This window comes from Crotalus tigris, unplaced genomic scaffold (genome assembly GCF_016545835.1).
Source record: "Crotalus tigris isolate CLP2741 ecotype Arizona unplaced genomic scaffold, ASM1654583v1 scf7180000018432.44079421565:4894166, whole genome shotgun sequence".
Lineage (NCBI taxonomy): Eukaryota > Metazoa > Chordata > Lepidosauria > Squamata > Viperidae > Crotalus > Crotalus tigris.
Genome location: NW_024096999.1, coordinates 165,106 through 181,210, shown reverse-complemented (window position 1 = coordinate 181,210; position 16,105 = coordinate 165,106). Strand labels below are relative to the sequence as shown.

At 37.7% G+C, this 16,105-nt stretch overlaps 1 protein-coding gene across 1 annotated transcript in view; it reads left to right on the top strand.

The window, feature by feature from the left end:
• Positions 1 to 1,051: 1,051 nt before the first annotated feature.
• Positions 1,052 to 16,105, top strand: part of LOC120312097 (FH1/FH2 domain-containing protein 3-like) — an 85,584-nt gene continuing 70,530 nt past the window's right edge. The window contains exons 1-3 of the mRNA XM_039352357.1: positions 1,052 to 1,151; positions 1,551 to 1,590; positions 12,470 to 12,494. Coding sequence (XP_039208291.1) covers positions 1,553 to 1,590; positions 12,470 to 12,494 — 63 coding nt within the window. The 5' untranslated portion in view covers positions 1,052 to 1,151; positions 1,551 to 1,552. The remainder of the gene's footprint in view (positions 1,152 to 1,550; positions 1,591 to 12,469; positions 12,495 to 16,105) is intronic.

Here is a 16,105-nt window from a genome sequence, read left to right as displayed (position 1 = left end):
AGAGACGGCTAAGGAGGGTCATGATAGCTGTCTTCCAATGCTTGAAGAGGCATCATGTGGAAGAAGGCATGGATTTATTTTTCATAGAGCTCAGGAACAGGGCTCTGAACCAGCAAGTGGGAGCATTACAAAGAGATACATGATATTCTGCAGAATATTATGTAAGAGAGAAAACAATTAGTCACTAATTCTTAAAATAACTAAGTTCTTGAAGTTGAGTCCTATGCAGAACTTTTATCTGCTTTTCTCATTCACATCAGCTGAATATTTTTAGCAGTTATTAACAATTTATTATTAGCAAGACTTAAAAATAATAATTTTGTATATATATTGCTCCTAAGTTTAAAATATATTTTAATTACTTTTTAAAAAATAATGGAATACAGTGCAATTCATAATGAATAAATACTACTAGGGAACAAGAAAGTAAGAAGCCATCTTTCACAATAGATTGCTACTATTAGATATAAATCTGAAATTTATCAAAATGACAAATATGGATGGATGGTATATGTATCTTTTTCTTTATTAGAGTATTTCCAAACATCCTTATCTTACTGATATTGGATTAATATTAATTAAGTAAAAATAAAATAAAATCAATATGTTATTCAGTTCCTCCATTCCTCCAAAATTTATTTTATGTATCATCACATGAAAGATAAGGAAAAAATTATCACAAACTATATCTTTGTTGTCACTCTCTTTATATTTATAAATCCTTGGACATAAGGCAAGGGGATTCAAAGGCACAGAAATATCTGGAAAACATAGAATATAAGTTCCTAATTCAAAAACCTCTATTTTTTTAACAGAGTAACAGAGTTGGAAGGGATTTTGGAGGTCTTCTATCCCCCAAAATGCCAAAATTTGATTTTCTGCATGAAAAGAATGGGTGGGGGCATTCTGTTACTAACCATAGAAAAATTCTAAAAGGTAACTTGTTATGGTTGTCTAGGTTCCACTCCTTCTTGTTATTTATGGGCTATCCTCTTTATGCAATCCGTGAAGTCAACATCAATAAATTCTGCAAGATTATTAGTGAATTTGCACTGGAGTATCGTACCACCAGGGAACGGGTTTTGCAACAGAAACAGAAGCGAGCCAACCACAGAGAAAGGAACAAAACCAGAGGAAAAATGATCACAGATGTAAGTTGAAAATAAATCACATGCAGTAAAATATATATAAATCTGGGGGTTAGCAACTGACAAATTCATCTGCTGTTATTCTGATATTATCAAAATTAGCTGTAGTTAATTATAAGTAGTGTTCTGTCAACCAAACTGAAATTAGATATAAAATTCTGACTTAAGATAAATCATTTTACTGCTGAAGAATTGTTGAAGCTAAACTGACCCCTGAAAAAACAGCAGTAGTAAGGAGAATTTTAGGATCAGAAAGTCAGAGATGCTAGAATATAATATGTAGTTCTTTGCATATTTTTTTCAAATAGAATAGCCATTAGACTTGACAAGTACATTCTCTCTTTTTTTCTCTACTGACTGAATTTCTCTTTTCATTTTTTCATGTTACATTTTTTATGGTAGTTATGATTTCCAACTGTGATGGGCAGGCATCATTACAATTGTAAGTCGAAGACTATCTGTACTCATATGCAACTTTATCCTTGTCTCTTGTAGAGGAAAGCATAATTGCCAGGTTGCTCTGCTTGCATAAACAAGTTATTATTCACAAATTATCATTGCTTACATATTCTGCCTGCATGAAAGATAGATTATTAATCTACATTCACTTATTACAGTATATTAGAAATCAACAACTTGATTGTGAATATATTGTGGCACAGAAAATGACAGAAATTAAAATTACATTTCACAGACACTATACTTCAGACTAAGTACTTGTTAACATTATATAGGTATGACTACAATTTGGACCAGAATTTGTGTTGCTAAGCAAGTCAGTTGTTAAGTAAGTCATGTTCAGAAATCTTTCTAATCATCTAATCAGGATTCTCTACCTTCTCAGAGCTGCAGATATCCTTTTTTTTCAAGGTCTGGCTCTCAAAGCACATTTGCAGCATGAGCTATCCAATCCAGAGCAACCAGGGTGGTATTAAAGCACTATAACAGAAGAAAGCAGAAACTGCTGACACAAAAGAGACAGAGAAAGGAGCTATTTCCACATACTAATAAAGAAGTTTTTATTAAGGCCCACTACGTTTCAGGTTTTTTTTCTTTTCAACAGCTCTATAACAACACAAATAATACAAAAAGGACATAAGAATGATTTGCAAATTACATATAATAATACTTCTAAACATGGCCAATTTTCAAATAGTTCAGTAAAAGTCTAAAATAGTTTCAAGTTATATTCAAGTAACAAATCATTTACGAAAAACATTCTTATAAAAGCTATCCTGTCCTAAAATTTACATGGGTCAAACTATTAGAACTATCAAGACCAGAATTTGTAACCCAAGGTTAAATGTTTAAATTAACATTTAAATTTAACATTAAAAACACCAACCCTATAGAAAAACACTAAATTCAAAGTCCATCTGTGGAGCATTATACTTCAAATTTCTACTTTTGAATGATTTTATATATGTGTATATATCATATACAAAAGGGCCCAAACTTGCATCAGGGAGCATAGCGTTGCTTTTCTAATTTCTTCCTTAGATCCTCTGGCATAGACTTCTGATAAGATATGTTGTTGATGTTGCTTATATCAAAATATTTTACATGTATTGCTTATCTACAATTTATTCTCAAAAGTTGAGATAAAAGTCCTATTCATTAAAAACGTACCCTAACTTTTGAGTAATCAATGCATTGTTTTCAACATACTTATAGATCAATTTCTTTATGATATGCTATAAAATCTTTCAAGATATCAATATCCAAATATATATTCCCTAAGATGATCTATAATTCCTAAATCAGTCTTTCTTTTTTGAAGCTAGATAATATATTTGCTTTCCTCTCAACATGAACAGGCATTTTACCTGTTCAACAAGATTTCTGAAAAGTAATAACGGTAAATACAGTTTTATCATATCATCAATTAGTTTCTTCAGCACTAAGGTATAGTTCATGTGAATCTGAAGGAGTAAATATCAAGCTACGAAACCGACTACCTTTAGGACCGTAGCATGCTTCTAACTTGCCAACAGAGGGGGGAGGAAGGGAAAGAGCTTTGAACTTACAGGTGTCCTTAGCAACAAGAGACCCGAAGCTGCCAAAGAATTGTTTTGGCAAACTAGATGTATTGGACAATGTGACCTGTACTTTCAGAGAGGGGTGAAAGAAGTTTTGTTCTTTTAATTAACTGTTTTCCACCATTTCCTTAGAGCTAGCTTTCCTTTGACCCTGCCAGTTTGATTCTGCTCAATAAAACTATACATTAGAAGTTTACAATGGCTCTGATGTTTTGCTTGGTTGGGCTTTTCAGCTGGAAGTTGACACTAAGCTAGCTCTCTAAACAATTTAAATTCCATTCCTGAGCCCCTACTGGGAGCCTCCAGAGGGGTGGTGAAGACTCAGGAGAAGATGCCTGAAACAGAGAAGCCAGCTGGAGCCACCTTGGGGTTGATCAGTGGAATTCCAACTTTGTAACTCCACCAGTCTCAACCCAACCCAAGGAGCAAGTTGAATGGAGGGAGGAAAACCCCAAAGCTGATAGGAACTGGCGGCGTTCAACCAGCCTGAGTTGAAGAGGTGGAGAGAGGAGTTGTGTAGAATCGTTGAAGCTGAGTTCTGATTGTACTGCCCCCAGCCCAAAGGAGCCAAGGGGTTGGAATGGTGGAACCATGAAGCCTCGGAGGGGACAGCACCCAGGGAGTGCTACCTGCCAAGATACAGCAGCCAGTTGGTGGAACACCTGAGGCAGCACTTCAGTCTATGGAAGAGGGTTGGTCCCACAGCTGGATCCCAAATCCCTGGTGGGTTCAGCCCTGGCCCTGATGCTGACAGCGATCCCTTTACCCCAATGCTCAATGAGAACGGCAACAGCAATGATGGGGGGGGGACAGTTAGCCTGCTTCCTGGGCTACCTTCCCCCCCCCCCGAACCAAGTCCAGGGTAGAGAGCCTGCAGCCTGCCACTGCCACTTGCTCCTCAGCTTGGGGGAATGGGTTGGCAACCCCAGCCGAGGTGCAGGTACAGAGCACAGCCAGGGATGTACTCAAACTGTGGAACATGGGTGCAGTGGCCAGCACCACCATCCAGGCCGCCTCCAGCCCCACCAATGAGGGCAACATTCAGTGGGAGTCCAGTAAAGCTGGCAGTTTTCCTCAATCAAGTCTGGACCCACCTAGATCGGCATGGAGATAATTATCCTGACAATGTGGACCAGGTGGATGTCATTGTGACTAACCTGGAAGGAGAGGGAGCAGAGTGGGTGACCATACTCCACAACAAAAGTGCCCCTGAGCTGGCAGATCCAGACACTTTCCTCTGTGGTCTCAGAGCTCGGTTCAGAGACCAAGCACAGATGCAACGGGTGGAGCTGGAGTCCATAAGGTCAAGCAGGAACTAGACTCATGATTGAGTATATTCAAAACTTCAGGAGGATTGCGGGGAGGCTGAGGAACTGGCCGGAACATCTCTTGACTCAATATTTCCGAGAAGGGCTGAGCCATGACCTCTTCCAACTGTGTCTGGCCCGAGGGATCCCAAACCAGCTTGGTGATTGCTACCAACTAGTTACCACCCTGGAGTTAGACCTGGAGGCATACAAGACCAGCGGTGACATAAATTTGCAGCTGAAGAAAAGCCAGGAGAGGCACACTTTGGGGAGAAAGCATCCCCAGCCCCTGCAAGGCTGCCCAAACACACACCCATCATGTGCTTCCATTGCAGTCAGAGCCATAATGTGCTTGGGACCAACATCCTGGATGGCTGCTGTGACCCCAACCCCTTCGAAGCTGAAGAAGCCACCAAAGAAGGGAAAGGAGAAGTCATGAGCAGCGACACAGGTTGTTGAGTGGGGGGGAACTCCAACCGAAGAGGAGCCACCGATGGTCCTTTATGACAGTGAGAGTGAGGGAGAAGATGACCTGATGGTGAATGGACCAATTAACTACCTCATCAGTGCATCCTGCTCAGTGGTGAGGGGGGTGGTTAAGGCTCTCCTAGACTCTGGCTGTTCCTGTTGCCTAATTAGTCAAGCTGCTAAGCAGAGGCTAGGACTACATGTGAGGAAACTTAGGAATTCTGTGAAGTCTGAGCAGGTCAATGCTTGCTGATAGGAGGCAAGGATGTTTCCCATCTGATGGAGCCGGTACAGCTAGAATTGGAAGTCCACCAAGAGACTATTCATTTTATGGTCACCCCAAAGATGGCCGAAGGCATGATCCTGGGCCTAGCTTGGTTAGCTAAGTGGGGGCCTCGGATCTATTGGGAGAGAGTCTTAAAGTGGTTGGTTATGAGGAAGTGAGTCCCAAACTTTCCTGACAAGGGAGAAGAGAAATTCAAAAAGGAAGGTGAGGCGGGGAAACCCCTGAGTGTAGCAAGGGAGCAGTAGAGAGTGGGGAAGAACAGCCATCTGCCCTGAGAGAGTACCAGGTCCTCATGAAGGCATTTAGCAAAAAAAAAGTGTGACATCCTGCCCCTCACTACCCTATGGACTGTGCTATTGAGATTCTGCCCAGGGTGAAACTTCCCAAGCCAAGGATGTGCTCCATGACTCCGAAGGAGATGAAAGAGATGAGGGAATACATTGACAAGAATTTGATGAGGGGGTTCACCTAAGCCACAAAATCCCAAGTAGCAGCCCCCATACTATTCAAGGAGAAGAAAGATAGGTTGCTGAGACTGTGTGTTGATTTTGTATTATTAACAAGGTTTGCGTGGACAACATGTACCCCCTCCCTCTCATGAAGGCCATTTGGCAAAAGGAAAGAGCTTTTGCCGTTTGCAGAAGTGGCATATAACAATGCAGTGCACAGCAATACTGGTTTCATTTCATTTAAGTTAGCCATAAGGAGGGAGTTTGTGCCCATTCCAGAATGCCCTCAGGAGATCCCATCCTCAACCACCCTAAGGTTCTTTTCAAAAGGTTTGGAGCAATGCCAAGAAGGCTTTAACTAAGGTTCTGAAGGAACTGGCAGATATGATCTCAGAACCATTGAACTATATCTTTCAAAGATCCTAGAGCACTGGGGAACTACCAGAGGACTGGAAAAAAGCTGATGTAGTTCCCATCTTCAAAAAAGGGGAAACGATGGATCCAGGAAACTACAGACATATCAGCCTGACATCAATACCTGGGAAGATCTTGGAAAAGATAATCAAGCAACAAATCAGCGAATACCTAGAAGCAAACAAAGTCATTACCAAAAGCCAACATGGGTTTGTCAAAAACAGATCATGCCAGACAAAAATTCTTGCATTCTTTGACCAGGTGACAAAATTAGTGGACCAGAGCAATGCTGTGGACATAATTTACTTGGACTTCAGTAAGGCATTTGATAAAATAGGCCACAACCTATACTTGATAAGATAGGAAAATGTGGGTTAGACAGCATCATCACCAGATGGATTCATAGCTGGCTGAGCAGCCGTACTCAGTGTGTGATCCTCAATGGAACTGCATCTGCATGGAGGGAAATGGGGAGTGGGGTGCCCCAGGGCTCTATTCTGGGCCCAGTGCTCTTCAACATTTTCATCAATGATTTGGATGAGGGGATAGATGGGGAATTTGCAGACGACACCAAACTGGCAGGAATAGCCAACACTCCAGAAGACAGGCTTAAGATATAGGAGGATCTGGACAGACTTGAACACTGGGCACTATCTAACAAAATGAAATTCAGTGGTGAAAAAAGCAAGGTTCTACATTTAGGCAAGAAAAATCAAATGCACAGGTATAGTATAGGGGGTACCTTGCTCAATAGTAGTAACTGTGAGAGGGATCTTGGAGTCCTAGTGGACAATCACTTAAATATGAGCCAGCAGTGTGCTGCAGCTGCAAAAAAGCCAACACAGTGCTGGGCTGCACTAACAGAGGGATAGAATCAAGATCACGTGAAGTCTTAATACCACTTTACAATGCTTTGGTAATGTCACTTGGAATACTGCATCCAATTTTGGTCATCATGATGTAAAAAAGATATTGAGACTCTAGAACAGTGGTTCTCAACCTTTTTAATGCCGTGACCCCCAACCGGTCATAATTCGAGGACTACTCAACTGGTGCAGCACCGTTTGCAGAATGGGACTTTTGGCGGGCTCAGCAGGGCAGAGACAGCCTGGACAATTCCTATTGGCTTTTGAAAGCCAATAGAATTAGACTCTATTCAAGAGAGTCTATTCTATTGGCTTTCAAAAGCCAATAGAATAAAAGGGAGTAGCACAGCTAAGGAAAAGGGGAAAAAAATGGCAGACTGCGTTGTTTGGCGACCCCCATAAAATGGTCATTCGACCCCAAATGGGGTCCCGACCCACAGGTTGAGAACCACCGCTCTAGAAAGAGTACAGAGAAGACCAACAAAGATGATTAGGGAACTGGAGGCTAAAATATATAAGGAATGGCTGCTGGAATTGGGTATGTCTAGTCTAATGAAGAGAAGGACGAGGTGTGAGATGAATTGCGTCTCTGGACGCAGTTCAAGGTGTTGGTTATCACCTTTAAAGCCCTTCATGGCATAGGGCCAGGTTACTTACAGGACCGCATACTGCTGCACAGTTTCCAGAGACCGGTGAGGTCCCATAGATTGGGCCTCCTTCAGGTCCCGTCGGCCAGACAATGTTGGCTGGTGGGCCCTCGGGGAAGGGCCTTTTCTGTGGTGGCTCCGACCTGGTGGAAACAACTTCCCCTCAAGGTTCGAACTACTCCCACCCTGCCAGCCTTTAAGAAAGCCATTAAAACTCTCCTGTTCCGGCAGGCCTGGGGCTGATGTCCCCGGGGGGGGGGGATATGATCGGACACGCTGTATGAATGTATTTATTTTATTGTTTTATTGTCAGATTATTGTTTTAATTTTGTACGCCGCCCTGAATCCCTTGGGATTGGGCGGCATATAAATTTTAGAAATAAATAAATAAATAAATAGCTGTGTTCCAATATCTCAGGGGCTGCCACAAAGAAGAGGGAGTCAAGCTATTTGCCAAAGCACAGCAGTGGATGGAAACTAACCAAAGAGAGAATAAACATAGAACTAAGAAGAAATTTTCTGACAGTTAGAACAATTAATCAGTGGAACAACCTGCCTCCAGAAGCTGTGAATGCTCCAACACTGGAAGTTTTTAAGAAGAGACTGGACAGCCATTTGTCTGAAATGGTATTGGGTTTCCTGCTGAGCAGGGGGTTGGACTACATGACCTCCAAGGTCCCTTCCAATTTTATTATTATTATTAAGGCAGCCAAAGGTCAGAAAAAAACAGGCAGAGAATAAACGAGCTGTCCAGGAAGAATCCCATGTAGAGGATAAGGTGTATCTGTCCACCAAGTACCTTAAACTGAAGCAAAGTTGCAAGAAGTTAGGGCCAAAATACGTAGGCCCTTTCCCCATAGTGAAAGTGATCAATCCGGTAAATATAGAGCTAAGACTACCAAGGTTACTGGGTAAAATGTATCCAGTGTTCCAGTGCAGCTTATTAAAGCCGTACAAGGAATCCATGCTGAGACCAGTAGGGATGGCGGCTCCTGCCCCCATAGTGGTGGAAGGGGAAACACATAATGAAGTTAAGCGAATCCTCAATTCTAGAATCCACAAGGGGAAGTTACAATACTTAATCCAGTGGGAGGGTTACCAAAGAATTATTTTGACGAATTAAAGTTTGTTCTCATAATAAATACTAGAAGATATATTGCACAATGTGACCTGTACTCTTAGAGAGGGATGGAAGAAGTTTTGTTCTTTTAATGGCTTCCTGCCATTTCCTTAGAACTAGCTTTCCTTTGACCCTGCTGGTTTGATTCTGCTCAATAAAAGTTACATTAGAAGTTTACAATGGCTCTGATGTTTTGCTTGGTTGGGCTTTTCAGCTGGAGGTTGACAGTAAACTCTTAAATGTTTAAATCTTCAGTTAAGATTATTTTATTCAGTCTAAACAACTAAAAGGACTGCCATAATGAAAGTTTCCAGCTTTGGCATGAAATCTCTGATACTTGAAATTTAATTAATATTGAAGAACTGTCAGATTATGTTTATATTTCTTTAAGTTTAACTTCTCATAAACTGTACATATGCTGTATGTGTGCATAAATGTTCACCTTATAGATGTGTGCACGCACACACAGACAGCTTAAGTTAAGATAAATGACAATTTAAACGTTGAATGATGTGAAAAATCCACAAATCATTGTAATTTTAATTTTTCAGTAAAATGAAATACAATTTGCAAACAGAAAAAACTTTATAGAGATAATTAATCTGTCATATTGCAAAGAAATAAATACTGGTATTTTTGAAACTAGCCTGCTTCAAAACCTGATCTTCGTAAAAAGGAGAAGTTCTGTAATTTTTAATTTTTTTCAATACATTTTAATGTTTACTTGCAGACGTTGAGTGTTCTATGAAAATCAATAGTCTAATGCCAGTATATGCAGAAATGTTTGTCCAAGGGAATTTCTACCGTGTTTCTCCCAAAATAAGACTGGGTCTCATTTTATTTTAAGGAATTATTATACTCCACAGAAATGCACAATATTAGGGAGGAAAGCCTTCTTGAAAACATTTGGGTAAATATTAAAAAAGAGGAAGTGCAGCTGCATTATATGTAAGAAATAAATATACCTCTACAGAAATGCAAAAAAACAAAACAAAACCCAGAAACCATTTGAATTAATATAAAAGAAAAAAAATGACATTGCCATAGGTGTATACTGCAGACCAACCAGCCAAGCAGAGGAAATATGGTAGATTAACTTTTTGCTAATCAGTTATTTAAGATGTGCAGGAATCACACTACCCTGCCATCGACTTGGAGACAGTTGGACATCCATTTCTCTAAAATAGTATAGGGTCTCCTGTTCAGTGCTCAAGCAGGGGATTGGACTAGAAGACTCTTCTAACCTTGTTATTCTGTGTTCTATGTCTTGACCCAACTCTAATAGCTGAAAGTACAAAGAATCCACAAACACTAGTAATAAAAGTCAAGCAGTGCATTGAAAAATGAGATTAAGTTAAATGTAAAGAAAATCAAACTAATATCAAAAGCTATATAATCAGCCTTAGAATTTCTGGTGAAGATATCAAAGCGGCAGACAGCTTCTGTCATTTACAATCAACCATCAAGAGTAAATTAATAAGCAGTTTAATAATACGTCACAGACTATTATTTTGTAAGACAGCCATGAGGGCCTTGCAAAAGGCCTTCAAATGCTGTAATGTGTCTATACTATATCTACAAAAATGAGGATCATGCTAGCTATGATAGTCTGTGTGATACTGTATGGAAGCAAAAGTTGCACTTTGAAGAAGCAGGATCAGAAGAGTATTTTTGTGTTGGAGATTACATCTGAGAATACCACGGACAGCCAAGAATATAAATAGATCATCAAACATCAATATAGGGTTCTGACTTGAGGCACAGATATGAGGCTCAAATTATTCTCTTTTGGACACACTATGCAAAAACCTAGCTTTCTAGAAAAATCCCTAATGTTGGAAAAGTGAAAGGAAAGAAAAGGATAACCAAGAACAAAGTGGATGCACTCAGTTACAGTGATGATGAATGCAGCTTTGGAAGACTTGACCAAGCAGATTATGGATAGATCATCATGAAGAAAATCCATCTATATGGTTGTTACAAGTTGACAATGAATTGATGGCTCGGTATCATTTTCATTATCATATTCCCATGGATAAAATATGTATCCATGCAAACAGTGCCATTGTAGACCTAAAATTTTATTAGTCTGCAGAAAGACCTGGAAGACAAATCATATTAGGTTTTATTTGTCATGGCAAATGTTTCTAGAATAAATTTGGAGAAATGTCAAGAAATATTATTTAAATAAATAAATGTTTATTAAATCTTAGAGTCAAGATATCAAAAGTATAGTGATAATAAAAACTAAATATTTTTCTTTTTTTTCTTATTACCACAATGTAAGGGAATTATGTCTCAGTATTTTGTTTTAGATAACTTTATGATCAAACATCTTTCATCTACTTTCTGTTCTAGAGAAAAGGACCAGAAATATTATATTTTCCATGTAAAGAAAGATAGGAAGATGAGAACTACAAGCATCTAAAAGCAAGAGACAGCAAATATAAATTGAATAGTGTTGTCTCCAGGAACAATGAGATGTTGCATATCCAGTACAAAACATGGGGATTGGGGGACAAAAATTGATTTGTTTGAGCTTCTTTTTTTTTACGAATTTTTATTTTATTTCCAAAATTAAAATACAAAATAAAGGAAAGAAGAAGAACAAACAACCACCAGACAATTAAAAAAAAAGTACTAAGAGGAAAAAAAAGCAAATAACATATGTATCTATCATTCACACTGCTGAAAAATATATCAGAAATATCTGATATGTTCTCCTCCCCTTATATAACAGGACGATCATTAATTATAAACTTTCCCAACTATATTTAATAAAAATTCTGTTACATAAAAAGATATCATTGATGTGGAAATCTATCTATCAGTTCAATCAACCCAGCATCTGCTACATATACTATGTTTCCCCGAAAGTAAGGCCTATCCCAAAAATAAGCCCTAGCTTTATTTTTGGGGGTAGGCCTAATATAACCCCTACCCCCAAAATAAGTCCTAGTTTTGAGGTGAGGCACACACCTAAAAATCAAGCTAGGGTGTGGGTGTGGAGCTGTCCCATGCGCCCTACACCCGCTTACTTTGCAGTCAGGCCTCTCCTCGTCTGCCCACATCTTCTGTAGCCAGGCCTGCATTTCTCAGGAAGGCCTGTGTAGCCAAGAACCGAGCTATGGATTCAACCCATAGCTCGGTTCTGCAAGACCTCTGCAGCTGAGGACCAAGCCATAGATTGAATCCATAGCTCAGTACTTGGTTGCATAGGCCTTCTGGAAAGGCCTGACTGCAAAATGCAGGCCGGAATGCAGCTGCAGTATGAAGCTGCTTCTTCGACCCCAGAAGGACCGGTTGTCTTGTGGAAAACAAAAGACTTTTACGAATTCCAGAGGGTGTAACAGAGAGGTTTATTTGCTCAAGGTTCAGAAGCGATTAACAACAGCAAATTCTGAACAAAGGGGGCGGGTCCAAACTACAGTTTTATAGCTTTCCCTTTCTCAGGAACAAAGGAGCACACATGGAATCTACATTGTATATCATTCAGTTAGTTTCTCACAGGCATACAATGAAGAGAGTTTTACTTTATACAATGTTTCTCAATGTGCATTAGGTCAGTCACGTATTGTTAACACAGCTTTTGCTAACACAGCTTTCTTCCAGGAATTATGCAGACACATCATTTTACTTGAATAATGATTTTTTTCATCATCATTATTATTATTCTACTTTATTCTTCATTTTATTCTACGTTATTCTACTTTATTCCACTTTAGCTGGGCGGCGCTGTCAGTGCCGGAGGTGAGTAAGACATCCCCTGAAAATAAGACCTTGTGCCTCTTTTGGAGGCAAAAGAAAAAGTTCCGGACTTATTTTCTGGAAAACACGGTATATATATAAAAAGCAGTCAACAGATAATACCATAGGTAAAACTAATTTTCAAAGCTCTCTGTTAACTATCAGTTATTGTGTTTAAACACAGAAAGTCCATAAACAGCTTCTAGTCTCTAATCCATTGTCTAATGGATAATCCATTGTCTCTAATCAATGCAGTTAATTTCTGCCAGTTCAGTCAATTTTAAAATCCATTCTTCAATAGTCAGTGTCCTCCTTTCCTTCCAATGCTTAGCATAAACAATCCTCACAAGCAGTTACCATATAAATTAATAACATCCCAAACAAATCTATCGATTTGTCCATAATATCTAGAAAAAAAGATTTCAGGTTTCATTAGCGTTTATATTTAAAATAATTTATAATTGTCATTATTACATTTACCCAATATGATTTAGCATATTTACAAGACTACCACATATGGTGAAATGTACCTGGAGTTTGACTGCATTTCCAGCACTTATTGGAAGTCCCTCTATAATTTTCACCAGTCTATCTGGAGTCAAATACCAATGTTACATCATTTTATAAAAAAAATTCTTTCAAACTGTGGACAATGTAAGTCCATTCATTTCAGCACGGTCCAGTATTTTCTTGATTATCTCTTCATCCAATAGTATTTTTTCATTTTTCCAGTGTTGTGCAAATACAATCCTCACTGCTGTTAATACATGTAATGTTAAATATACACTTTGTTTATCAAATTTTTCTGGAATTATACCTAATTTAAAAAGTTGAAGTTTAAATTCTACGTGTTTCCCTAACATCTTTTCTATCCAAGTATGTATTTTTGTTCAATTTTTTTTTGTTTTAACACACATCCACCACAGGTGATAATATGTATCAGGATTTTGATTACATTTCCAACATTTACTAGACATATTTTTAAACATTTTTGCTAATCTGACAGGTGGTAGATGCCATCTGTAAAACATTTTATGTAAGTTTTCTTTATACCAAGTTGCCATTGTCAATTTATAGTTTTTTTCGCAAAGATTTTTGCCATTTCTCTAATTTTATGTTGTATCCAAAAATTTTTGCCCATATTATCATTGTTTCTTTCACTTGTTCATCTTCCATTTTCAAATTCAATAAAAAGTTATACAATTTCTTAATCAGTTTTTCATCAGAAGTCAACAACACTTGATCAAACATTGTCTGATCCTTATAAAAACCATATATTTTAACATTTTTATCATACCTTGATGGCATTTGCAGTCGAGGCCACCATGATAAGTCAGTACCCTGATCTTCTAACTCTTGTTTAGATTTTAATTTCCCATCTATATTCAGAATATCCTTATATTTTAGAATTTTCTCAAATTTAACTAAGTTTGGGTGAACAAATGCTTCCATTGTTGATAGCCATCCTGGGATTTTTGTATAGATTTTTGGTTTTATCTTTTCCCATACAAATAATAATGTGTGTAAGGACCCACCCCACTTTGCATCTTAAGAAGACAGAACTCTTGGAATAATTCTTCCAACAGGGATCCTTTATTAAGAGAAAATGGTTGCAGGCGTTCTAGACAGGACTTGGGGTTCAAGCTCTCCCATTCGAGGTTTTAAGGGGTTCCCCAGTAGTCCCACCCAATCACCCCCCTCTTCCAGTGACAGTTTCAGGCATCACAATCCCACCCCCTTTTCTCCTTTCTTCCGTCTGGATGGAGACTTCAGATAAACTACATGAAAGGTAAATAGCCTCCTTTGTTATGATGAGGCCTTTTGGTGCTAACCACATTCAAACTCTTTGAAGTTGCAATACACACATTCAGTTCCTTAGAAGTATACTGAAGGAAGTGAGGGCCATAAAGCCCCTTTGTTCTCCCCCTTCTCTCCCTCTTATGGCAGAATCCAGAGAAGGCAGAATTGGGGTTTTCTATATTTGATAACTAAAGATGAAATATAATTGGATTCTGACAATGTGTTTCCTATGTAGTGGTTTTATTTTTTTCATACCATAAAAATGCATGCCATCCAAGTTGCAAGTCATGTCCTTCTAGATATAACAATCTTTTATTTCTGAGGGTTATCAATTCTTTTAACCATGTTAGAGCACATGCTTGGTAGTATAAGACTTAGTTTGGTAGTCCAAATTCTCCATTTTCTTTAGCTTCTTGTAGCATTTTCAGTTTAATTCTGACTTTCCTTCCTTGCCAAATAAATTTTGAGATCAGTGTATTCAGATCATCAAAAAACTTTTTCTTTATTTTTATAGTTATTGTTTGGAATAAAAAAAGGAATTTTCGTAAAATATTCATTTTCACAGTAGCTATTCTTCCTAACAATGATAATTGTAAGTTTTTCAATTTTTACGAATCTAATTTTGTTTGATTTAGTAATTTTATATAATTATCTTCTTTTATCATTGCACATCTTGCTGTTAAGTATATTCCCAAATATTTAACTTTCTTAACTATTTGTAAGTCTATTTTTTCTGACAGTTGGTTTTTTTTGTTTTTTTTTTTTTGCTTATCTGTAAGATTTTAACTATAACTTTGGTTTTTTTTTTCTATTTATTTTCAATCCTGCTATTTCTCCAAATTCTTCTATCTTCTATCCAGTTCTATTCTGAACTGTCTCCAGCAGTTCTTCTAAAATGAGTACCAGGTCATCCGCAAATGCAAAAGTTTATAGCTTTCATCTTTATATCCATTCCGTTAATTTCCAGATCTTTTTCTGATATTTCTGTTGAAAACTTCCAAAGTTAGTATAAATAACAGTGGGGATAGTGGACATCCTTGTCTTGTGCCTTTCTTTATATTAAAGTTCTCTGTATAGTCCCCATTGACAATTACTTTTGCTGTTTGTTTATCATATATTGTCTTAATGATTTTATAAACTTTTCTCCAAAGTCCATACAGTTTAATTGTTGTATCATAAATTGTCAACTTACATTGTCAAAATTTTTTTTGAGTTTCTAAGAAAATTAGTGCCATTTGTTTTCCTGGGTACATTTCATAGTGTTCCAATGTATCTAAAATAACTCTTAAGTTGTTTTTTATTTGTTTTTTGGGTAAAAAAAATTCATTTTGATCTGGATTTTTCAGTCTCTCTGCTATTATTGAAGCGAAGATTTTGTAATCCACGTTTAATAGTGATATTGGTCTATAATTTTTTTATCTATGTCAAATCTGAGTCCTCTTTTGGTATTAAAGCAATATTTGCTTCTGTTCATGTGTTTGGTAATTTAGCCTCTAATAATATCTCATTGCAAACTTCTTTCATTGGTGAGCTTAATGTATCTTGTAAACATTTATAGAACCCTGTGAGTAGCCCATCTGGTCCCAGGGTTTTATGCTTTTTTTTATAGTTTCCATAAGTTCTATCATTATATATTTTTTTTCATTTACCATATTTTTAAAGTTCTCTGGAATTTTTGGTAGATTAGCATTTTCCAGATATTGTACTATTTTTTCCTATGATATTTCTTTTGCATCATATAATTTTTCATAAAATTCTTTAATTACTTTTTATTGCATCATTTTAAAATTGTAAACCGCCCTTCTCATCTTGCA